Below are 26,727 nucleotides of genomic sequence, written 5' to 3' on the forward strand. Positions count from 1 at the left end.
TACCAAATAATAGTGCTAAAAATGTGCTCCCAGGAAAGCATTTTTTTTTTTTTTTAAATGCTCAATTACTTACCGTAGAAACAGGATTGCCAAGTTCGGGATACATTTTTAGCATTATTATTTAGCACTAATTCAGTGTCTCCCCGGTGGGTGGGCGGGGCTAGCTTTATACTGGCCTACAACTTGGCAATCCTGTTTCTACGGTAAATAATTGAGCATATTTTTTTGTTTTGATCCTTTTCTGGGAGCACATTTTTAACACTATTATTTGGCACTAGTTTGGTAGCGCCCCGTTGGCTGAGCGAGGCTAGCGTGAATCCCGCCCAGATTAATTTTATAATTTCTCGCTAATTTGAAGAGCACATTTTTTTTTTTTTTTAATTTTTGCATTTTGTGAAGCATACTTTTTGCACATTTTTTGGAACTACTTTTAAAAAATGTGTTCAATTGAGACGAGCCAGCTTCGCTTACGTTAATTTGTATGTTTATAAGTTATAGCTGTTTTTGAAACATCACTTTCACAAACTGTAATTAACTTTTCAGCAAACGGCAAAGCATAAAGCCATTTATTATTATCTAAGCAAAATGCACAATATGTTTCAGAATTCCATGGTTCTACGGTTACAATCAGCAGGAACTGATTTCATAAAATCAACAAGTTTTACTTCAAATTTTTGTTACTGTATATTGGTTTGAATCGAAAAGATTGTCTACAAACCTCAGAAAAAGAAAATAACTCTTTACATGAAATAAACTTACGATAATCAATTTTTACCTTTGTACTGTTTAGAAACCTTAATAATTAAATATGCTTTAGGCTTAATAATGAAATATTTGTTTTCTACAATTGCAGTCGCAAACTAAATTATTGATACATGTTAAATCTGAATCCATCAGTTAACGGTAAACTAATAACTTAACCCAAGATTTTATGATTGATGAAATATCCAGATCAACAATTATTAACAAGGTACAAGGTAACCAAAAAAGTTCTTGCTGTTCTGGAGCAGTGATAACTACAGCGATACAATAGACGATACGTACTTTCAGTTTCCGAAGTAATCTCCTTCAGCATCCAATTCCTTTTGTCAGCGTTCCTGCAGCTGAACAAAACCCTGGTGATAAAACTCGGCAGTCGTGGTTGCAAAGAAGTCCGTGAGTGCGTTCCGCAGGTCTCCCTCATTTGGGAAGGATCTCCAAAGGAAGTGGTTGCCAAGGGAATGAAACATGTGGTAATATGTTGGCACAAGGTCCAGTGAATATGGTATAGCACAGTGTCTCCCAGCGAAGATGCTGAAGGGTCCTCTTTGCTTCTTGTGGCTTATTGTCGTGTAGGAACAGCACGCTCTTGCAATGCGACAATGCCGGCTCCTTATGCCACAATGCACGGTGCACTCTTTACAATTGCTGAGAGTAGAGGTCAGCAGTGGCTGGGAGGAGCTCGTAATGCACTATTTACCGACAGTTCCACCATACAGAGAGCACAACATTTCGTAGGTGCAGACGTGGTGTTGAAGTGTGAAGAACAGGGTCACGTGGCGACAACCAATGTCTGGTACGCTTGGGAGTGCCATAGAGAACTCGCTTTTAGTGACCAGTGAGCAAGTGATCAAAAATGGGTGTGTTCAGGTACCGAGTGAGCAAGGACAAACAGACTGTCACTTGTTGATCCTTCCTGGCTGCCGACAATGTATGGGGTACCTACTTGCTTAGCTAATACTATGATAACGATACGACATTTCGAATCAATAGAAACAAAGTTCCTAGGTTCGATAGCAGGTTATGCCGTGTGGTCTTTGTGGCGGACTTAGACTGTTTGATAAAAATCATGAACAACCACTTTGGAAAAGGACTGAGGAGCAGACGCAAAATATTCTCCAGCGGGTTTTACAGAGCTTTACTGAGTTCACGAGGTGTCTGTCGCAGCAGCAGACGGCAATCGGGAACAATATGCCGGCGCATCCTGAAGGGTCTTAATCTGAAGCCATACAAAAATCGTGACTTTACAGAAGTTAAAACCTACAGATCATGTTTGACTTATACAGTACTCCACATGACTACTGCAGGAATTCGAAAGTGGTTTTCTCGATTCGAACCTCTCTGTTTCATGACGGACAAGAAGTGGTTCCACCACCGTGGCTACGTTAATTTGCAGAAAACACAGTTGGTCCACGGTGCTTCAGTGGTAGATCGTTTATGTCTGGCGCTTGGAGTTCCTGGTTCAATCCCAGTTCTCGCTAAATTGTCTTTGTGGAGGACAAATGGATTTTCTCGGGATTTTCCCGTTTCCTCTCACTTTCGTCATTCCACCATAACCATCCATCATCATTACCATACTCCTTAGCCTCGATACATAATCGTGGAACGTTAAACTAAAAAAAAGAACTCATTATTAGTCTGTCGGAAACATATGTTAAACATTCGAGCTGCCTTTGCACGTTGTAAAGATTGGAATATGGTGCACTGTATCGGGAACGAGAATCATTGGACCTATTTTATTCGGAGACACAATGGACTCTGTGCGTTACATTGACGACATCTTCGGGCCCTTCTTGGATTAACGATGAACGACGTTTCGCGTATTTCCAAATAAATAATGCAACATCGCAAACAGAATTCACTTTCTTGGAGGCAGTACACTCTGTTTCATACCTACAGAACTGTGTCGAAAGATCTGTGATCTCGAAAGTTCCATGGTTTATCCAGTTGTGATTTTTATTCTTGAGGCAATTTGAACGCCAAGGTGTACCACAGTAATCCACGAAGCATTGTAACAGAACACATGCAGCACCATCGCCAACGTCCAATGCAACCCACAGCAAATCGCACTGTACGTGACCTATCGGGCCAACCTATGGCTGGAATATTGTAATCAAAATTTCCAGTACTAATTGTAGAAACGAAGGAACTAATATAAGTATGTCTTTTATCTTCGATCTACTTATATAACATGGCGTTGGATTTCAAATGTTCTACAGTGGTTTGGATTCGGTTCATCTTGGCCCATCTTGTATAATGAAAAGTGTTTATAGCCCATGTATTCATTTATGCTCTCTCTTGCACTGCCAATTATGCTAATCATATACTTTATATAATTTGAAACTCAACTTAATCACTACGTATTTTTTTAATCCATAGGCTGTGTAGAAGAACTTCATGCACGTGGGTTGGTATCCCGTGTATGCGATGGCATGGTGGACTGTCCAGATTTTTCGGATGAGAGTGGCTGTGATTATTGTCCAGATGGTTTCATCCATTGTGGTGCTGGTAAAGTGTGTATTCCAGGCTATAAAAAATGCGATGGAATTCCTGATTGTCCCAATTCCAGTGATGAAAAAGGATGCCGTAAGTATGATTGGTATAATATTATTAAGCTACAGCAGTGTGTGTGTGTGTGTGTGTAAGAGGAAAAGTATCCGAACTTATAAGGTAGAATTTAGCGGGGTTGAATTTCACGAACTGTACGTTGGATTGAATGAACACGAGTCTGAAATGACAGTATGTGCGTGAGAACGATTGAGCATGATATTGGGTTCATGTGAGTACCAGATAGAATGGTGTAATGTCGGACTGGTAATGTGGGTATGAGGTCCTCTGAACGTAATGACAGATTTATTGTGAGCGTAGTATTAGTGATGTGAGTGTGACACGGAATAAGCATAATGTCGCATTAGTAATGTGAATGTGAAGTTACGTGAAGGTGATGTTGCAAAGGTGATATTTCTAGTGTTACGTCCTACGCTTAAGTCATTGAGGTTAAAAAAGACGGGTGACACTAAAAGTAAAGAATGATTAAATGGTTGGTAGAATAAGAACATGGGAGAACTCCGAGAAAACCCATGGACACGATGTTGTCAACTACTGACTCGTGTGACTGGGGATCGAACCAATTACCTCTTCAACTAGAGCTGAGTGCTCTACCACCGAAGGCCTTTGGTGGCTCAGTGGTATATAGTTCGTCTCTGGTGTATAGGGTCCTTCGTTCGATCCCAGCTCGCGCCTAGTGAGCTTTGTGGTGGACAAATACCGTGGGTTTTCTCGGGATTCTCCTGTTTACTCCGACTTTCTTCAGTCCACCGTTTCCTTCATTTTTTTATCCTCACCGACTTCTTTAGCCTAACCGACATAACCGTGCGACGTAATACTTAAAAATTTCATTTTCCTTTACTGTTGAGCTACTGTGGTCCCGCGTGATGTTATGATCATATATTGACATGATGTGATTATGAAGTTGACTAATTTAAAGTAGCATCTTTGCGTAAGAGAGATTCGGAATATACTCTAATTTGGAGGTTCATGTAGGGCATTTGCTTATGTGAGCCATTTTTTTAAAATCTTTTCTTTATTCTTTGCATAAGAAATACAAAAATTTTCGCAATATAGAAATAAATGTGTTGAATAAATCTGTCCGATACCGGAAGATAGATCACTTCTGGAGGTCACGACTCCTGTCATCTCTGAATGTCGGGTATATTAAGCTCTATTAATAAAGGGAATCTAGGAAGTCCGATTTCCTTTACAGATGTAATAGCACATAAAATACAAGTAGGAAATTCGATTTGTCAGTTTCTGTAGCAGTTAACTTTTTCTTATTATTTTATTGCATTAATATTTTGTATATTGTTATTTCATAATTTAGTATGTTTAATTTTGTATGTATATGTTTTAATATAGTGGTTCTCATACTTTTCGATAACGCGGATCTCCTGTTCAGTCGGAAAGTGATCTGCGGACCCCCTTGCAATGCTATCTGAAATTTCACATGTTATTTAAACTAGGAATGCAATGGATGTACCCGATTGCAATGAAATGAGCTGAGCGAGCTTAAACTACGTAATCATTCCTGGCCATTATGCAATAATAAATGCCATTTTTAACTATTGACAAAAAAATCGCGTGAAAACTTTTCCCCCATGTTAAGTCTATGCAAGCGTTTTTCGGTGATTATTCCTCGATGGTACATCGGATTTTTTATTTCGACCTATGTTGTCACTCAGCACGACATACTCTATCAGCGTGCTAAGTTTTCTTGAGATCGGCCAAACGGTCTAGGAGGAAGCGTTTTTCGGTGATTATTCCTCGATGGTACATCGGATTTTTGATTTCGACCTATGTTGTCACTCAGCACGACATACTCTATCAGCGTGCTAAGTTTGGTTGAGATCGGCCAAACGGTCTAGGAGGAAGCGTTTTTCGGTGATTATTCCTCGATGGTACATCGGATTTTTGATTTCGACCAATGTTGTCACTCAGCACGACATACTCTATCAGCGTGCTAAGTTTGGTTGAGATCGGCCAAACGGTCTAGGAGGAGTTCGCGGACAACCAAACGGCTAACTCGAGTATAAGAGCTTCGCTTCGCTCAGCTCAAAAATATAATAATTAGAATTACCACTGACCAAAAAAAAAACATAAGACATTCTCAATTATGTCACTAAAATTGTTTTGTGTAGATTTAAAAAAATAATAATTAAATGGTTTCACTAGTTGCAATATTCACTGCAACCAAAATGGCAGGATATGGCTGAATTGTCTGTTTCCAGTAGGGATTGTAAAATAACAAAATTTAGGCGAAATACACATTGATAAATGAAATTTAACCTTAAAAAGAACTTCGTAGAAAAATAAATTTTCAAAAATATGAAATGTTTTCAAATAGAAATTTGATTTAATTATGATTGTAGTACATAGTGAATCATCCAGGAACCATGTTGAGTTAAACAACTGACCCTTTCTCTAAGTTCTACCGTCAAAGTGAAATGATTAAAGGAAAAAAAAAAATCCAGGCCCGAACCTAATGTATTTTGAAAATTTGATCGAAATCGGTCGGGTGGTTCAAGAGTTATTAAGTCACTAAAATAGTCACTTTCATTTATATATAATTGATTAAACTATTGCTTAAAATTCTATACTGTATTTAGATCTCAAATTCAGGGTCAATTTTCTCCCTGCAGCTCCAAATGACGAAAACAAAAAATCGCTGGATCTCTAGCGTTGGGTGTCGGCAGGTGGGTTGTAGCATCTCTTTCTAGCACAGAAACTATATATGAAAAACCGAAACACTTGTTTCCATAGGGAATCGAACCCGAGTTCCCTGTGGCAGAGTGCTAATGCTAACCATGTAAATGTATTAATTCAATTGAACTCATGCATTAAAGCTGTATAATACAAAAGTTGTATAAACTCAAAGTTGTATGTTGTATTTCATTTCACAATTGCAACAGGTGGGATGTTAACACTAGCATTTCCGTTGCGTTTTAGCAGATAAATTATAGTAATTTAAATTTTTTTGTTCAGTACATACAAGGGTGTCGGCAGGTGTTATTCTTTTTTAGTACACAAAACGGAAGTAACCTGTTAGATGCATAGCTAACCATGCATAAAGAGCGTGTCTGGCTTTGTATACAACTGACTCATATCATTTAAATATTCAGTATCCATGACAATTAGAAGTTTAAAAGGAATTCAGTTCCATTTAGTTGGTCTTGTAAGCGGGGAGCATATACAGATAACAAAAATAAACATGAAATCAAGATTTAATGCACAAATATGTATTATACCACGTACACCATTTGTGTAAGCGTACAACAGAAATAAATGTACAAAGATGAGATATACGAGGGTAATTCAAAAATTATCAGTAATGTAGCTATAACATTTCTTACATTTGTTCATGCTGCCCTCATTTTATTGTTATGCTGTTGTGGTCATGCTATGAAAGTTTGATCCTAATTCCTCCATTTGTCTTCCTTTTGTTGCAGATAGATCATTAGAAGTTTGCACCAAAGAGGAACAACGAGCAATGATCCGGTTTTTGTGGTTGGAAGGTGTATCAGGGGCTACAATCCATCAGAGACTAATTTCCAGACGATGTGCCGCTTCATGAGTAGTCACTCGTCTGTCTAACGGAACCATGTTACGTGCATGCTCAATGTTGTCATTATTTGTGGCTGTAGGTGGTCGTCTGGCTCCTTCCTCGTGCGATCATTTTTGAATTTTCAATCCATTTATTAACACTGTTCGCGTATTGTCCCGGAAGTCTTTGATGGATTGCGGTCCCTGATACATCTTTCGACCACAGAAACCGGATCCTGCTCGTTGTTCCTCTTTGGTGCAAACTTCTAATGAAGCGGTCATAGGGTTGTCAACTGACCGGTTTTTGACTCGATATATTGGTGGTATTTTGATTAAAGCCGGTGACCAGTACAAACATCTTATCAACCCCTTTATGACAGTTATTTTTTTTTTCAAATTTGTATTTAGTTCGAAATAATTTCATCTAAATCGAGGTATAGATTTAAAAAGTAACTTTCATTCTGTAAATCCAAAACTGTCACTTTTCACCATCTATCAACGATTAATATATTTTGTTGATCTGTTTAGATAATTTTAAAAAGATGACAGGATTATATCACGGAAGATCTGAAATTTACTTGTAAGGAATTTTATACTTTATTGAGAGCAGTGGCGTATTTACGATTTTGTTTCGGGAGGGGCTTTGCTAACTTTCGGGGGGGGGCTTTGCCTGAAAATATGAAAATTCTGCAAGATATTTCATATACTTTACTATAGTAAGTAAGATTTCGGGGGGGGCTTAAGCCCGGAAGCCCCCCCCCCCCTAAATACGCCACTGATTGAGAGTGAAAAAGCACTTCTTAATGCAATTTCCTGTAGTTGAAGTATAAGTTTAAAGAATAAATTTCATTTTCCAAATCCAAAATTGTCACGTAAAGATTAATATACTTTAGTTTATCTGTTTCGATAATTTTAAAGAAATGGCAATTACTGGTAAATACAATAAAATGATCAATGCTGATTTCAGTTTCTCATTTATAGCACATTGTATCTATTAAGCTTACTAGTGAATGTACTAAGGATACGCAGTGTATAGGTGTTAATACACTTTTGTTCACGATAGTACATTTCCTTCCCAAGGATGGGTCCGAACAGAAATACTTCAGATCTTGACCTATATATTAGGGAATTTTGAGCGGGTCCCGTTTTTTTTTTATTATTATTTTCCAGTGCTGGCAACCCTAAGCGGCCATGATCTATCCAGTGTTGCCAGAGCTACTGATTTTGCAGAAGATCTGCTTTTTGCACGTTCTACTGATCTACTGCGAAAAATAATGAAAAGTGAAGAATCTCCTGCTTTTTTCTTAATTCGAGAAGTTAAAGAAACATAATTTTCATTTTTCCTTACATGAAAAGAGGAAATTTCTTTGTATGCATAAAGGTCTGTAGAGCATATAGTTATAGAACTTTACTGTATATAATATGATAACAAGAATACAACTGTACGTCATCTTATACATGCATGATAGTTGGCGATCTTTATGACTTTCTGTAAGATTTACGAGTACCTACGTGTTGTTTAGATTGGGACTTGGGTTGGAAGAGTAGCTTAGATCACCTCTCCAGGATCGTCAGCGTTTTACGTCACGATCACGTATGATATCGTGCAGGGGTGTCATTTCAGACTTCGCTTGAGGGGGGTCAAGAGAACCACCACCGACATAAGATTTTCACGTTTTGTTACTACTACATTAGTAAACAATCGATTAAAGTATATATATTCCTCAAACTCTTGCGGGAACAATTGTTCCCTCTTGTCCCTCTAAATGATGACCTGCTTACGTGTATGATAAGACATTTTCCCAGCCCACTTTGCTTTTTTACTACGTCTTACTTCACACTAGGGATGGCCACATTTTTTCGAAAAATACTTTCTCGAAAAATGGATTTTTCGAAAAACGAAAAACGAAAAATTTTTCGGAAAACGAAAAACGAAAAATTTTTCGGAAAACGAAAAACGAAAAATTTTTCGAAAAACGAAAAATTTTTCGAAAAACGAAAAACGAAAAATTTTTCGGAAAACGAAAAACGAAAAATTTTTCGGAAAACGAAAAACGAAAAAAATCGAAACAGAAGGAGATGGAACACGAAGGGACGAAACGAAACTGATGAGAAATTTGAAGTTGCGAAAGAGCAACATTTCCTTCCCTGCCTGGTTTGATTGAAGTTATAAACAAAAGAAAAGAAACGCATCATTACATACAGATAAGCTTTACTCCCTGACTGAAATTGAATAGTATCTTATTTCGCTGATGCGGCGTGTTCTAATCGTAATAGCTATTTGAGACTGCTTTTAGCTAGCTATCTCGTACTCGCCTTTGTTGATACGGTACGTGGTTTCGTATTCGCTGTGACTGAATATTTTGGTAACAATAAAAGATTGTTGTTTAGAGAAAGGACACGTGTCCTACGATATCAACACTTCTGATATGTTTATTGTCCTAGTGGGAGAAGCATTAGTTCGTTATGAGGAATACCCAACTGAGTTCATTATATCAGTTACCAACGCAGAGCTTGTTTCGAACTATATAAGATAACTGCTAGAAGAGATATTTTCGGGAAGTATTTACAATGGGAAAGTCGAATATATGGGAACATTTCACTCGTGAAAATGATGGTGTTTCTTCAAAATGCAATTACTGTCGAAGTATTATCCACAATCGAAATTCAACGACTGGCTTGTGGTACCATTTAAGATCACGACACGTTGGTGTTATACAGGAAACATCAAGATAGCAGTCACTGGAAGAGATTATTGAGGCCGAGGGTGATCCAGAGATGGAGCCACAAAAGAAACAGAGGTAAGTGATTGTACATTGGTGTCATTTGAATCTTCTAGCTTCCTCCCCGAGTGGGGTAGATAAGATTTATTTAGAGGATACTCGTGTTTGACACTCTTAGAGTAAAAATAAAAAAATAACGTGACACGAACACACTTAGTGGACTATTTATCTTTACACTCTTGTAACTTTTAGAATAATATAAAAAAAGGCTGAAATTTTGTTACAAACTAAGGATGCTACAGTATCACAAACATCCACAAAGATCCAGGCCCGTGCTGGCTTACTAATGAGGGCGGTGGACAAGTCTACCAAGAGGGCGCTCATACAAACGTGATTACGTTATATATATATATATATATATATATATATATATATGTGTGTGTGTGTGTGTGTGTGTGTCTGTGTCTTTTGGAAGATTTAATTTCTGTCTCCAAGATAAAAAGAAAAGTATAGACCAACCTGGGTGTAGAAATGCCTCGGAGCGATGACCATCCGAAAATTTTCGGAAAAATGCAAAAACAGACATACTCCAGAACAAAATGTCGGATTGAAATTGGGCAAAAGTGAATGTCCATTATTGTTAGTCATAGATTCCATTAGTGTACAATCGGATAAAGTGCAGTGGCGGTGCAAGGGTGGCTCCCAAAGAAACTGGGGGAGCACAGTTGTCTTCAATATTGGGAGACGGGCAGATTTAAGGCTTTTTTTGGTGGCGAAGGGGCAGATGAGACTCAGATGAATCTGCTTTCTGAGGTGAACATGTATATTATATATCAGGCGATGTAGATGAAATAGTGGTAAATATCAGTATTACAAATCAGTGCCATGAACTTATTCTGAAATCTGAATACATGCATATTTGTAATTGGTATGCTTCTACTTAGACCGCATTAAATTTTAAGACACTTATTTTATAATAACTTAAATAATGACTTTCCCAAAACTATGAAGAAAGAAAATAAATTATGTATGACGCAAGAATACTATTATTTGAGAAAAATGATGATGATCTCAATAGCATTATAGGAATCGTTACAGGAATTAAATAAATAGACTAACAATAATTAAAGACGAATTTAATGTATTGAAATTGGGGGGCAGGCTCCCCATTTCCTCGGGATTTATGCCCTATCTACAGCTGATACAATTTTCCAGCATGAGGAGAGGCACATATCCTTTTCTGACACTTATTGCAATTTGTGTCCAAGTAACGGGAGCTGAATTAATACAGATTGGTGTGACGTAAATACGCCAGGATACGAAGTTCAGTTTGAAATATGAAAGAATACGATTCTTTTTTTAAAATGAAACAAGCCAAGAGACATCAATTTCATCTCACTTTCCTTTGTGGCAGTCGGACACAAATCATCACATTTCTCCCCCAAAAACACATTTCAAATCGAATTATTGAGGGGACAGTCCCCCGTAGTTCCAAGGTTGGGGACATGTCCCCCTCATCCTCTCGGGATTTGCGCCAATGACTATATGAATTTACTATATAGAACTGATATACAGAAGGACAATTAAAACCACTTCCCTCTAACGTGGTGTTTCGCAGGGTGCTGTATGCGCGGGACGCACTGCACCCTTCACGGGTTCTTCACTCACAGTAACAGCATGTATTCATTTTATAGAACTAAGCCATACAGAAAAATGAATAAAACCGTTTATCTTTGATGTTGTTTTGCAAGGGTGCCTTGACGGGTTCTTTTCCAACGATAACAGTATGTATATTGTATAGAACTGTGCCATACAGAAGCACTAGCGGATCCAGAGGTATCGTTTGGAGGTGCGGTTCGCTTTCTGGAAGATGAGATAGCCTAAAAGTGACCAGAATTTTAATTTGCAAAAATGGGACACATATGAATCCGGGGCTGGAGAGGAGGGGGGGCGTAAACCTGATTCTCAGATTATATTTTGTGACCCGATTTTATTATTATTATTATTATTATTATTATTATTATTATTATTATTATTATTATTATTATTATTATTATTTTATGAAAGTATATTCTTTCTCTAGAGTTAAATTAAATACGAACTTCCGTTTCGGAGGCGTGGCGGTATCATAATTCACTTCACACTTAGTCACCACAATATATCAGATGCACTGTCTTGCACAGTACTTACACAAAGTACTATATTGACGATTGCATTTATATGTCACCTGTTATCTGCCACGAGCCTCTCCCATATGTCCTCTGTGTATATAAATATAGCTTCCCTTTGTTTCACTAAAGTGATCGCAAGAAAACATGAAGTTTGATATAACTATCAATTTCATTATCCAATAGAATGCCTTGACGTTCGTCGACCCCTATCCATGACATTTTTTTTTCACTGTCTCTCTGATCTGATCTTTGATCTATGGCGCTATGGAAAGAACATTTCCTGAGGGCAAGATGTTGGATTTCCGTTACGTTTCGTTTTGCTAAACTCAATATTTCACCATGATTTCAGTTTATCAACATTATTGACATTTTCTTAACTGCGCGTTAAGATTGCGGCTACATAAGTCGTACCAAAATCTTCTGATGTATCAAAGGTGAAGAAAACATTTCTATGATTGGTATAGAACCCAGGATTCACGAGGAGTTGGGGAGTCATTGATAAGCCTTGACGTTATGTGTGCATGGAATGGTTCATTTCTCAAGAAAAGCTCCCAACTATACTCAATTGATGCATTTAAAGATGAATGTGTAAGGAATTCAATTTCTGGTACATTCAGGAATTTTTAACTTAAGCAGGAAAGAGCAAGAAGACAAATATAGGATACTATTACAAAAGTGTAGACCTCTATACATAGGGTATTTTGATTTGTTGCTTGAGCTTAACGTTCCATGGTAGTGACATGACGGCTAAAGGAGACGTGCACTTATTGATTGTAATGGAATCCGAACCACATTTTTCGTTGAAATGTATCCTCAACGGGAATCAAACTGGGGACTTTAAACACCGTATAGGGTATTTTGTCCGAATACTCTGCTTTTGCAGTGGTATAATTGAGTATGTAAAAAAAAAAAAAAAAAAAAAGACCAGACGAGGAAGAGGGTGTTGGAAATTGGCTCTATTAATTAATTTCTTAAAAGCAGCATTTAGAAACATGTATGCCTACAACAACAATAAAATTATATTATAGTAGCCTTTACCTAGGTGGGATTTCGCTCCCAGACCCCCAATTTGTTCGGAATACGGCCCTGTACAATGTAGAAAATGCTTCTACGTGTATTGTGGCACAATATTTTGCGTTCTTCCTTCTGTGTCTTTCATATACATATAATTGAATCGAGCTAAAACGCTGTCACGAAATTCAAACACCTCGCAAGGCATTTTAGTCAACCCTCACCTATTTTTTTTCTTTTTTTTTTTTGCCTTTCTACTGTACGTTAAGTGGCAAAAAATGCTCAAATACATGTTTCATTATTTTAAATGAATAATCAAATTAGCAACTTTCATGTCTCTAGCCGTAAGGAATCCCGAAATATAGGCATCTTATAATAATAATAATAATAATAATAATAATAATAATAATAATAATAATAATAATACAAAACGCTGAAATATATATTGAATTGTTTTAAGTGAGAAGTCCATATATCTAATTCCATGTTTCTAACCTTCAAAGATTCTTAGATATTGATATCTTATTATGATAATTGCAATCCCCGCCCCCTTTTCTTTACACCTCTTTTCCCCATTTTACTGAAGTATCAAAAAATGTTGAAACGCATTATTTTAAATGAGAAATCAAAATCAAAATTTCAGTTTTCTAACCTTAAGGGATTCGGAGAGATGATCATCTTATTAAAATAATTCCCACCCCATTCCCCCTTCCTTTCTTTGAATTTCCCAAAAATCCTTCCTTAGTGATACCTTAGATCGAAAATCTTATCTACTGTCCGAATTTCAAGTTTCTTGCTTAAGCGGTTTGGCCTGTGCGAAGATCAGGACGACTTCTTTATATATGATTACAATAACAGCTTGTAGCTTGTATTATTTCCTAAGAAAAGATGAAATGCCATTGAAAGTCACAATGAATGTTTCCGTGTTGAACCCCAAAAGTCACAGTTCTTTGTTGATGTAGTAGCTAGCGGACATACCTTTGATAGTTGATGCATCAGGTTCTGTGGTTTGATACAAGGTAAGTGAACATAGAACGCACTGCAGTGGTTCAGATCCAACTTTAAACTCTAGTTCTCGTTCTGTAAAGCATCGCTTTTGACAAACGACATAAATACATATCAATCAATCAACCAACCGAAAAGTCTCCTTTTAGATTCAGAGAGCTTTTCGGTAAGGAGCGCTGAATATTCTATATTTCTTTTTATTCAAAGTAAACGTAATTGAAGATTCGGGTTTTGAATCACACATCATTTTTTTCTAGGATATAGTTTTAAAATATACATTTTTAGTTCAAAGAGTGATCCATCTTTCCTTCTTCCTACAGCTGTTCGTTCAACGAATAAATCATTCTCGCTCGTTTGCGGCTTATGGTGACAGTCTCAAGGAACTAGGGACAGAAGTATTCACAATTCAAATATGTCTGTATTAAGTACCATACATTTTGATTAGACTCTGCTAGGCTTGTCACACAGATTGGATCGGCCAGATTGAAAAGACAATATTTTTATTTCCGAAAGTAAACTGGAAGTAAAATACCTTTGGGGGAGCGGTCGCCCCCTCTGCCCCCACGTGGTCGTGGATCCACCAATATACAGAAGAATAAATTAAACTTTTATCTTTGATGTTGTTTTGCAAGGGTGCCTTACGTAAAAGGCGCACTGTACTCTTCACGGTTTCTTTACCCACAGTAACAGTAAGTATTTATTGTATAGAACTGTGTCATACCGCAGAATAAATTAAACCGTTTATCTTTGATTTGGTTTCACAAGGGCGCCTTACATAAAGGGCGCATTGTACCTTTCACGGGTTCTTTACCAACAGTAATAGTATGCATTCATTGTACAGAACTATGCCATACAGAAGAATAAATAAAACCGTTTATCTTTGGTGAGGTTCCGCAAGGGCGCCTTATATAGAGGGCGCACTGTAACCTTCATGGGTTTTTTACCAACAGTAACAGTATGTATTCATTGTACAAAATTGTGCCATACAGAAGAATAAATAAAACTGTTTATTTTTGATGTAGTTCGCGAGGGCGTCTTATGTAAAGAACGCGCTGTATTCACCACCAGTTCTTTAGCAATAATAAATGTAAGAATTTATTAGATCTATATATATAAAAAAGTTGTACCTTTATTTATAATGAGATGTTTGGGAGGGCGCACCGGGACATGTCCCGGTGGGCCAGCACGGGCCTTCAAAGATCCAAATGTTTTAGGCTTCTATAATAGTAATAAATAATAACTTGGACGGGGCATGCACATCCACAGCACATTAGCACATTACATACTATGATCATGATATGATTTATTTCAAATAAATAGGTACAAAGTTGTCATCATAGGTATTCTGCCATTATTGGCAAGTCACTTGCCGCAACTGAGAAGCTTCCATGCTCCTTAGTCTTCACGTAAGGGATTGAAAATTTGACTTTTTTTTTCAGAAAGATTTTATTTCGATAACTGCTTGGATGAGTATCATATCCAACAACATAGAAGGTTTTCAACGGACGTAAAGATCATAATGCAGTTTACAGCAATTTGATATCTCAAACTGATCTGGAGATGTGATACACATTGGTAAAGTTTGCAACACTGGTTAAAATTATGTAATTGCAAGAATTTATTGTAATTACAAGTACCAAAATCTGTTTCTGTAATGTTATAAAAGCAAAGAGAATCAAGATATATTACGAACAATCCCCAAATACGTCATTTTTAGGAGTATCACTATCAGTATTCACGTTTTTCATATCTCCTGAACGATTTGAGATATCAAATTGCTGTAACGGCTCCGAGAAGTTTACGTCTTTTGAGAATCACCTACGTGATTAGACGTTCTGTTTATGTAGGAAATTTTTCGAAAAAAGTCTAATTTTTAATTTCTTGTATTCATTCGAAATAAGCCATGGTCATAGTATTCGACACTAAGGTATTTCGGGTTTGCATTTCACTGTCCGTCTCACTTCTATTCATAGACAGATCCAGGGGGGGAAAGGTTATTCACCTCCCTGAGTTTCACAATCACCAGTGCTGCAAAAGTCGGTGAGAGAGAAAACAGAATCTTTCACTACCTTCTTTCCTCACCGTTGAATTCGTCCTGAATCCGCCTCTGCTTTTATTAATACTATTATCAGGTTTCTAAAGTTTAGATGCTTGTCATATTGCAGCGTCCTTAATTTGCAACACTGAATAACAAATTTGTGTTGTAAGGTTTCGTTTAATATTTAGATTTGAGATATGTAATAACATGGCATAGTGGCGTTAAAAATATAACTTTATATTATGTTGGCAACACTATTAATTTGTTGGTACTGCAGAGTTTATTAGACAGAGTTCCCTTGTCGTTATTTGCATCTTACAAAATTCCAGCCATTTTTGTCAATTAGTTTCAAAATTACATGGGCGTATCAAGATAAATGGCCCATCTCAAATTTTTATACTATAAAGTGGAGAAGTTCCATATAATATAAGCCTAATTAATCATTTTTTTCTTTCTTTAAATGTAAAACCTCAAATGATTGTTGTGTTTTCTTCTTTTAAAGAGACTCAAAATATTTTTCAAGTGAAAAGAAAACATAAAAATAGAAGATTCGCAATCTAGTTTTTATTTTAAGCTCAACACCTTGCAAATGTGTTCCGATGATGATGAGGATATTGGTTTTAGTTTAGCGTCCTACTCAGTTATAGAGACGTGAACTCAGCATAACATGAGATACAAACCACTTAAGCTCCAGGCTGGAATCGAACCCGGTCTCCCGAACCGAAAACACATACGCTAAACATATAGTCACGAGGGACCTCGAATGGGGCTGCGTAACTAAGGGAGATGCTGATGAGCAAAATAATGGATGAAATGGTGCAACGCTATGAAATGAGGAAACGGGAGAACCCCGAGAAAACCCACGAGCACGGTGTTTGTCCACCACAAGGTCCACACGGTGCGAGCTGGGATCGAACGAGGGACCCCAAGCACCGGAGGTGAACGCTCTACCACTGAGCCACCGCGCCCCCATAGGAAATTGTTCAAGGTTATGTACATACAAAGCTCAAGCGACTGAGACATTTTCTCAGGTCAACATGTTCTCTCAAATTATGAAGTATTGACTGTATCCTATCGTCAACTTTCATATACATGGCTTTTCCGTTCTTTTGAGTAATGCTCAGCATTTCCATTCTTCTGAAAACATGATTACATATAGAATCTTCCCTCAATAGTCTTCACAAGACTGGAAATGTGCAGGGGTTCTGGATAATATTTTGTTTAAGCATTTGTGTCAGTCTTCTACTGCTTTATTTGTTCGATTCCTGTGACTGCTACAATTCCAACTTTCCGGAGAAAAATTTGGATTTTCCAGCCATTGCTCCTAATCATTGAAGACTTCGACTCTTCGTCTAATCGGACAGCCTCCATGTTGATCAACAAACCATCAGAAATATACTCTACGAGTACTAGTGCCAGTGTTGGACACATCCGGACGTGACTGCGAATCTCTTTAATCTTGAGATTAGGGATGCCACATTTTTTCGAAAAATACTTTTTCGAAAACTAAAAACGAAAAACGAAATTTTATTCGAAAAACGAAAATTTTTTCGAAAAACGAAAAATTTTTCGAAAAACGAAAAACGAAAAATTTTTCGAAAAACGAAAAACGAAAATTTTTTCGAAAAACGAAAAACGAAAAATTTTTCGAAAAACGAAAAACGAAAAATTTTTCGGAAAACGAAAAACGAAAAATTTTTCGAAAAACGAAAAATTTTTCGAAAAAACGAAAAACGAAAAATTTTTCGAAAAAGCGAAAAACGAAAAAACGAAAAATGAAATTTCCGAAAATCGAAAAACAGATTTTTCGAAAAAGGCCATCCCTACTTCACACACGTGTGAAGTAATAATGAATTCTAGACTGCTTGTTTTGACCACTGTACCCTTAAAATTGTCAATTTTTTTGTCCTCTGGATTTACACTCAGGTGCCGCTACTGTATACGTCTACTGCTTTCTCCTGTTTTTTTTTTTTTTTTTTTTTTTTTATCTTCGAGTCTCCTGCTTTTCCAACTGATCGGTCTGGCAACACTGGATCTATCTGCAACAAAAGGAAGACAAATGAAGGAATTAGGATTGAACTTTCATAGCATGATCACAACAGTATAACAGTAAAATAAACGAAGACAGAGGTCCTATGAACAATGTAAGAAAATTTATAGCTACATTTCGGGTTAATTTTTGACTTACCTTCGTATATACCGTTCAATAACTCTCATTAAGCTAAACAAAATAATGTGTCTGAGCAGGCCCGTATCCAGGGGGGGTCTAGGGGGGGCCTAAAGTTTTGCTGGCCCCCTAAAATTTTCACGGTAGGCTTGCAAATGAACTATAATATAATGATGAACTATAATATTATTGGATCGGCCCCCCCTAACTTCAGCCCCCCCCTACATTTTTGGACTGGCTATCGGCCTGTGTCTGAGACAAAATCTTCATGCGTACTTGTCGAGAAAAAGCGATTTGTTTTGTAAACCTAAAAACTGTTATTGTACAATAATCACGCCATCTTTTGAAATGAAACTGCTACCCTCATCAAACTTTTCGTCACGACATAGCAAGGCGATAGTACACAGTATCAAGGGTAATCATAAGGGGCAGAGGTAAAGAGGGTGATTGTTGGTGCTCCATTTTCTTAAAACATTTATGGAAATGAAAACAACACTGACGAAAGAAATATTTCACTTTCCTATAAACATGTTGTGGTTGTCAATCGTTTGAAACCGTAATACCATTTTTCGCCCAACAGATATAAACATAGAGAAGGCCAATGCCTTGGTTACTGCCCATATGTATCTTCATCCTATTAACTGAATGAAGCCAAAAATAACCTAGCAGTGGCACGTCTGATTGGCTACTCTCGTTTCCGCCATATATGTTGACTCAAAACATTGACATCTTCATATGTAGACATGTAGTGTGTCTGTCATTTTATTTTTATTTAAGTCGTTGCTTCATTTATATTATACAATGGTTACATGCTGCACGTATGGGTGTACAAATAGGAGTGAGTAGAAATCACCCAAAATAACCTTTCACAAGTAAGAAAAATCACCAATCATAGGATACGTAAGGTTGTGACGTATGGCTTCACGATTTTGTGGTATGAATACACCCTCTATTTTAAAACATCCTTGGCAATACCTCCACGTGACATCACCGACTGCAATGTACCCTGGGAAAAATGAGAACAGAAGGGCTTAATCGAGAGGAGAGTCCCCTGGAATCAATTCGAGAATCGTTCAATTTTTGAAATACGAATTTATATTTCAATATCAAACAATTGAATATTGTTTACGGTTTCATTCAAATTTATAACATAATCGTTTTCTTTATTATTATTATTATTATTATTATTATTATTATTATTATTATTATTATTATTATTATTATTATTATTATTATTATTATTATTATTATACTCTTTTTTTATTACTATTGTAATAAAATATTCTAAATATCACTCAATTTCAAACTTTCCCCTTTATTCAATTTTCAATCACGTAATTTTATTTCAATTGCTTTTCTTAATAATATTTTATTTTAGTGAATCGCCATATAACTGAGCTATTTTCAAACAAAATTTCCAACAAAATTCAAACACTTTCAAAAACCTGTTTTTACAAAACTAGTTCGTTTTCGTTTTCGTTTTCGTTTTTTTTTTGTTTTTTGTTTTGTTTTGTTTTGTTTTGTACCGGCGAAAATAACACTGGTTTCAATAGAAACACAAAACTCTTTTGGAGTAAACAAGAAGGGTCGGTGAAAATGGAATCAGTTTCTGTAGTAAACAGAAACAGGTTTCGGTGAAAGAAAAAAGTACGGAGTTTTGAAGAAGATTGCTTTCGGTTGAAAATGACTGCTTTTCGGTTTTCTGGTTTTATGAAATCTGGTTTAGCCCATTTTTATAGCCGTGTCGCTGTATGAAACGTCCTCCAATAACGTAGCACCACCACGTAAATCAGGAGACAGCGCGCTTGTCCTTGGCTGCTAATCACTTCGTGTCCTTGAAAGCACTCTTCTGTTGCCACGTCACGGCAATAAACAAAACTGATTGGAGAATTCAGCGGTGTGTGTTAAATTGCAACACAACATTAATTGCACGTGCTTCCAGGTCAGCGAGGGTAAACAAATGTGTTGGGCCAAGCCGGGAGTAACAGCGACGCAAGTATAGTATCCATAGTACTTACTCTGTGCTGTTGTGTGTTACAATACGCCATATAGAGTATCTTCTCAGTGTAGCCAAGTTACTGTTCAAAAGTTGCTGTTCACGAATTACTCTTTGTTACGTATCACGCAAGCTAATGTAACGAATATGGAATTGTAACATTTGTCAATGATTTCTTGTAATTTTACTTAAAAAATGTAAATGTGTGTGTATATAGTATATTTGCTCGCTATTACACTATACTTACGTTGTTCTAAACGGATTTTCTTTTTAATTTTAGTGACGGTAGCACCTAGTTTAGAAGCAGCTCGTTACGTCCATCAGTACTTCAACGAAGGCTACGTAGTTTTTAACGAGAAAGGCCACACAGGCAAATTATGCACGGAAAACCTCAATACAACTGTGCCTGAACCAAATCGAGATACAGTTCTTCAAACGATTGGAGCTTCTTTATGTGATCTATTGTCGTACAAGTAAGTATATAATACAATACAGGATAATTTATTACAGTCTAACTCGTTTGATGGTCGAAAACGGAGCTTTATTTCATAACTAATTTAGCATACTGCTATGTTTCACGACCAGTGGCGTACAGAAGAGGGTTTCGGTGTTTTAACTTCCCCTTGAGCAAGACGTGTGATAATAAACATGTATCATATTAAAATATATAAAACACCTGAAATTATATGAAGTTACGAGCTTGACTCCCCCTTTGACGAACTTCTGCAGACGTCACTGTTCACGACAGAATAATATTTTAGTATTTAGTTCATTGCGACAATATATGCCTCTCAAACCTATCGAGAGAGGTTACCAAGTCTGGTGTCGTGCTGATTTACTTACTGGATACGCAGAAAAATTGCAGATATACACGGACGAAGAAACAGATTCATCTAGTAAAGAAGGGCTAGGATAGAGAGTGGTGATACATTGTCTGAGGATCTGCATAATACAGAATCTTTTGTAGTGTTTGATATATATATATATATATATATATATATATATATATATATATATATATATATATACAGGGTGGTAGGTAACTCCACCGACAAACTTTGAGAGGTGATTCCTTATATAAAATGAAAGAAAAAAGTTGTAATAAACATGGGACGAAAAACGTCTCCTTTCAGAGTTATGAACCGCCGAAAATTCGAAAATTCACGTTTCGAAACGCTCTGCCTTAGAAACTACAGGACCGATCCCAAGCGGTTTAAGGAATTACAAAGGAACTAATATGCGAACTATCTAAATACCCATGTTTTACCCATGTATCTAAATACCCGAACGCGTTATTAGTACTTAAAGGAGTATCCCTATACCTCAATTCCCTTTTTACAGTTCGTTCCGCCGATAACGGAGGATGGTAAAACATGGATATTTAGATAGTTCGCATACTAGTTACTGTGTAATTCCTTGAACCGCTTGTTATAGGTCCTATGGTTCCTAAGGCAGGGCGTTTCGAAACATGATTTTTCGACTTTTCGGCGGTTCATAACTCTGAAATGAGACGTTTTTCGACCTATGTTTGTAAAAACTTTTTTCTTTCATTTGATATAAGGAATCACCTCCCAAAGTTTGTCGGTGGAGTTACCTACCCCCTGTATATATATATATATATATATATATATATATATATATATATATATATATATATATATATATATATATATATATATATATATATATATATATATATAATCTCAACGAAGGTAATGAAAGATTTATATAACAACATAATCTATTCAATTAGTACTGTGAGATTTGATAAAGTTGATCTTCCCGATTTTGTGAAGAAGGGAAATCTGCATAGAAATTGCCAAAACTAAAGCAGAGGGAATTCCGAGTAGCTACAAAGAATCATTCAATGGATGGACAAACGTACTTACTACAGCGTACGACGCTAAAAAAAAAAAAAAAAAAAAAAAAAAAAAAAAAAAAAAAAAAAAAAAACGTGATTACTGCTCGAAGAAAACTAAAGAATGGGAGGAGAGTTAATGTTTTCTGCCCAGCAGCTATTAGAGATTATGTTGAGTTCATGAGAAGTGTAGATCGATTTGATTAAATTTCAAATTGTTATTCGACATTCCAGCGAGCCAAGAAGTGCTGGCACAAAACATTTTTCTATCTACTGGATACAAGCTTGACAAATGCATATATTTTCCACAAATTATCTTCAGACAACCGATGGACCACGTATCCTATCTCTTGTCACAGTTGCGCAGGGATTACAAAACAACTTTAGTAGCAGGAAAAGAATGCATCACACCCCATGTCAATTTCAGAAGCGTTTCCAAACATCAAAATCTTACGGAGTTCCTGCCAGTGTGCACGACTGGAAAACGTCGGAATTCATCTGCCTAACAAAACTATTTCTTACCGTCGTTGTCGATTATGCTCCACGAAGGGTCACGAAAAATGTTCTAATCTGTAATGCACAACATGCAAGGAACCACTCTGTGCTGCACATGTTTCGTTTCGTTATACAGAAAATAAAGATGGAAATTCAAAACATAGAACACTAAATATTTAAATTATATTACTATACTTAATAGTAAATGTAATAAATAAATGAAGATAGAGTGTAGCAAAGATGCGGCAGAATTGTAAGGCAGTAGACTGTAATAACAGAACTAGGCAGTTTTTCAAAAACACATCTACGCATTCTCATAAAAATGTGTTAATGTGCAATTTTTGATAATAAAATTAGTTTCAAGGCGATTGTGAGAAATAATTGCTTAAATCCATTGTTAACAACGTAAAATTCTTCAATATAAATGTGGTTACATAAAACTTTGCAACAAAATTAGTATTTATAGTTATTTTCAAAGTCTAGTTTCAGAGGAAAGACATTTCTCACACGACGTACAGAAAAAAATGTCCAGAGGGAAATATATACCTACCCCCCCTAGTCCGTACACCGATTACCAAAATCATCATTTCAGGACGGAAATTTGTTTTATGATTTTTTTCCCTCTTTAGCCAAGCACATGGCATTAATAGACTAATATCTCCATGAGTACCTTATGGCACATAAAGAGTTAAGATTTATAATTTAAACAACATAACTACCTCAAGCGAGTACCGCGTTGCACTCTATGCCTATCAACAAATGTATCAATTGAATTAAGAAATGTACACAAATGAGCAACAAAATTAAGTTTTGTATTTGATCGTTTATAGTGTGTATAAAATTTTTAGCCAACTTATTTGATCAAATGACTACCAAAGATAAGTTTGATACAACCTTAATGGAAAACTATAACCATGTACAGGGTGGTTTGGAAATGGGCCTACCCATTTCTTTAGTTTCAACAGTATAGTGTTAGTTATGGTAGAATGTCTGTACACAGTTACCTTGAAGTCTTAAGAGTCTTAAGGGTCATAAACATCGGTATGATCACCATCCACGTCGTAACACAGTTGAATTCTGCGCCAAGTTCTCGCAGATGTTTTGCGGAGATACTCCGGAGTCACGAGGGTGAAGGCGCATTCCACAGCTGCTCGTAATTCCTGCGTTGTGTGATATCGAGTGTTTCTTACTTGGTGCTTTATGAAACACCAGAGAGCATTGTCTGGTATCGTCAGATCGGGACTTCTTGGAGGCCAGGCAAAGGGAGCTGGTGACGATGCACAACCTCTTCCAATCCAGCGGCCAATTCAGGTAATTGCGCACGTGAATCGCGAAGTGTGCTGGTGCTCCATCCTGCTGTATCACATCAGTGTCTTTGATACCATTTTCTTCCAGTTGAGGCACCAGGTAAGAATGGGGGTAAAACCTAAAACCGTCAGAAAACACCAATTAGGGGTACGCCCACTTCTGGACCACGCTGTTGATACTTAAGCATGAGATACCTTGTGTGTAGATACTAAGCAAAAAAAATCGGGGGGGGGGGGGCTACTCTAGAATTTTCTGAAGTTCTTTCTATTTCCCAAATTTTGCATGCGTGAGACATGAGTGAGGTATCATTACTATAAACAATAACGTACGAACTATGAATGTAAGACAATGTTTCCCAAACTGATCTGCAAGAAATTGAAAAGGGATCCGCGGGTCATTTTATTTTCATTAAATTTTATTTTGCTATGGTGCTCACGCTTGGCATATTATGTAAGTGCATTACCAAGTCTTCAACCAAGAAGAAAAATAGAATATAAAAAATATAAAAAGAAATATCAAAACTACCAGCATAGGCTCAAAAATGCTTCACACGTTAGATTAAGTCAGCGTTTCCCAACCGGTGTGACGTGAATGGGCCGCTGGTGTGCCGCGAGGAATCGAAACAACATTATTAATTTTATAGTAATCAAATTGCAAAACGTAGGGAAAAATGTATATTTGTATTTCACATTACTATGAACCTCTACTAGGAATCTACAATTTTAAGTTTGATACCAGGTTACTGTTCTATACATTTCGAATGTTGAAAAAAATGGTTATCATTGTTATGACCATTATTGCTTCTTTATTATTGCAGACTATTTCGTAACTTGAAAATTTAAAATATCATTCAATCCTTTCTACAAATTACCTACATTTGTGTTTTAAAAGTAAAAGAGATTTGTTTGTTCGTTCGTTATTTAGTGATCTTGCTTCTTAGTAAAAGGCTGGATACAGTTTTTAAAAAGAAAGCGTATTTTTAAAAATCTGAGTCCAATATTTCATTGCAATTGTTTTCTATTCTTAAATTAGAATGAAAAATAAGCATAATGATTTACCTCAGGGTAAAACCAGTGATAGAACTTTCTTCTCTGTAAGAAGGAGATCAATAATCACAGAAAAATACCACTGTGTTTTATATTTACAAATAATAATATCTATAAGTGTGCCGCGAGAATCCAAGTAATACCCGTAGTGTGCCGCAAGTTGAAAAGGTTGAGAAACGCTGGATTAAGTGAATGTTGAATTCATAATACTAGCCCGAACTGATATGATCATATTTTTTTTGAATATCTCCATTTATAACAGTATTGCGTTGTCAAAAACGACGCATGTAATGTAAACATGTAATTTATCATTTTATTTTTATATGTAAATACATTAAAAAAAACATTTTTGATTTTATGGGGGACCAGGAAGAATTAACAGTCGATACAAAAAGTCCGCCACATGAGAAAGATTGGGAAACATTGATTTAAGGCAATTAGGGTAGAAGCAAGAGCTTCCTGTTATTTTTTCACCATTTTCGCACTAAATTTATAGTTCTAAAATATTTCGTATCTTCATACCTATTAACCGTGTTTCAATACTTTGAGAAAAACATAATATTTGTGATACCTATCGTGGAGGTACCAATAACACCCAAATAAGTTAAAATGCATTTTCTTGAGAACTTTGGGAAAAAAATCCCCGAGTTTTGCATTCATGAGAAATGAGTGTGGAGGAATTCGAAAGTCAGATTAATTTTAAAGGCAATGACGTAATAACTGTGCATCTAAGGTAATAAGTGTAGGAGCAGGAATTCCCTAACTAAAACTCTATTATTTCCTTTTAAGAAAGACCTTATTTTAAAGTGGATAAAATAAGAAAGGTTATATTTTTACTGTTAATTTAATGGACTGAATGCTGGATGCTCTCTGAAAATTTACGTTTATTTAGCAAATGGAAATGAAATACTAAATGCCAAGTTAGATATTATTTTAATCATTTCTGTCCAAAATAAGTATTCTAGAAGTCCAAAAGTAAAGGAACAATTCTTTAATAATGTGTCTTTTATTCAGTGCGTGAGCTGTCTTTTTAATAAGAAAGCATAAGAGTTTGCTTTTCATTGTTTGATGAAATCTCCGAAGCTAACTCGCCAATTTGAATATCCAATATGAATGAATTTGGTTCTTCATGTGTTTTTAGATGGTTAGACTATTTCAAGAGCTCAGGAGGAGAACTTGACCATTTTACAAACCTTACGGAAGAGCCAAACCAAGATCGACAGTTACCATGTTATTCCCCTGAGAGCATATTTTTATTTGTTAGACATCTGCCGAGCCATCATACTGTTCCTTTTAATATTTTGCCATCATTTAGGTGTCCATTCTACCATCACCATAAATCACTACTAAACCGAAATTAGGAAAAACTGGCGTTATCATGCTCTTTCCATAGGCCCTTCATATTTTAGGACATTTTGATAGCTTAGAACTGGCCTATAGAGTAAAATATTTTATAAGATGTATGAAAACCTCATTATAAATCTAGGTTGGCGTTATACAATAAGAACGTTTGTGTAGCTGGAAAAGCTGGTCTCTGAAAGAACTCGCACCTACATTCTTGGAAACTTCAACTATTTTTAATAATTTTTTCACGCAAACAAAAAGTCTTATTTTTAGGAATATGATAGTTGCTACAAAAAATGCTCGAACAACGTAAGTGTGGTTAGCAATCTTATGCATGAATATTAATTGGTTAAAATATTTTCTTACAGAAAATTAAGCGAAGTGAAGCTACGTCAGGATGAAGAGAACGAAGTTAGTTACGTTCACATGGAAGATCCTTCTGCTCCCGAAATAACTTTCGTTCGAGCCCCGTGTCCAAAGAAAGAGGTATTATACGTCGCTTGTTCTGACCTTGGTGAGTTGTTCAAACATTTTAGTGCATTATTCGTAGATATTTAAATTATATTTGTAATTTTTGGAAACGTTTTACCAATCGGAAAGAGTTACAACTACTATCTGTCGTATTCTGGCATGTACAAGCCACGCATTTTAATTTCGTTTGCAATTAAAAGTTTTCGCGTGTATAAGACACGTGTTTGATCTTTCTTTGT

At 36.3% G+C, this 26,727-nt stretch overlaps 1 protein-coding gene across 2 annotated transcripts in view; it reads left to right on the top strand.

Annotated features, from left to right (window-relative positions):
* Positions 1-26,727, top strand: part of LOC145675652 (atrial natriuretic peptide-converting enzyme) — a 415,955-nt gene that overhangs the window by 300,991 nt on the left and 88,237 nt on the right. For both annotated transcript variants that reach the window (XM_081746219.1, XM_081746218.1), the window contains exons 8-10: positions 3,139-3,345; positions 20,247-20,439; positions 26,386-26,531. In XM_081746219.1, coding sequence (XP_081602345.1) covers positions 3,139-3,345; positions 20,247-20,439; positions 26,386-26,531 — 546 coding nt within the window. The remainder of the gene's footprint in view (positions 1-3,138; positions 3,346-20,246; positions 20,440-26,385; positions 26,532-26,727) is intronic.

The sequence above is a fragment of the Thermobia domestica genome, chromosome 18, assembly GCF_964235325.1.
Source record: "Thermobia domestica chromosome 18, izTheDome1.hap1.1, whole genome shotgun sequence".
In the NCBI taxonomy this organism is placed as follows: Eukaryota; Metazoa; Arthropoda; class Insecta; order Zygentoma; family Lepismatidae; genus Thermobia; species Thermobia domestica.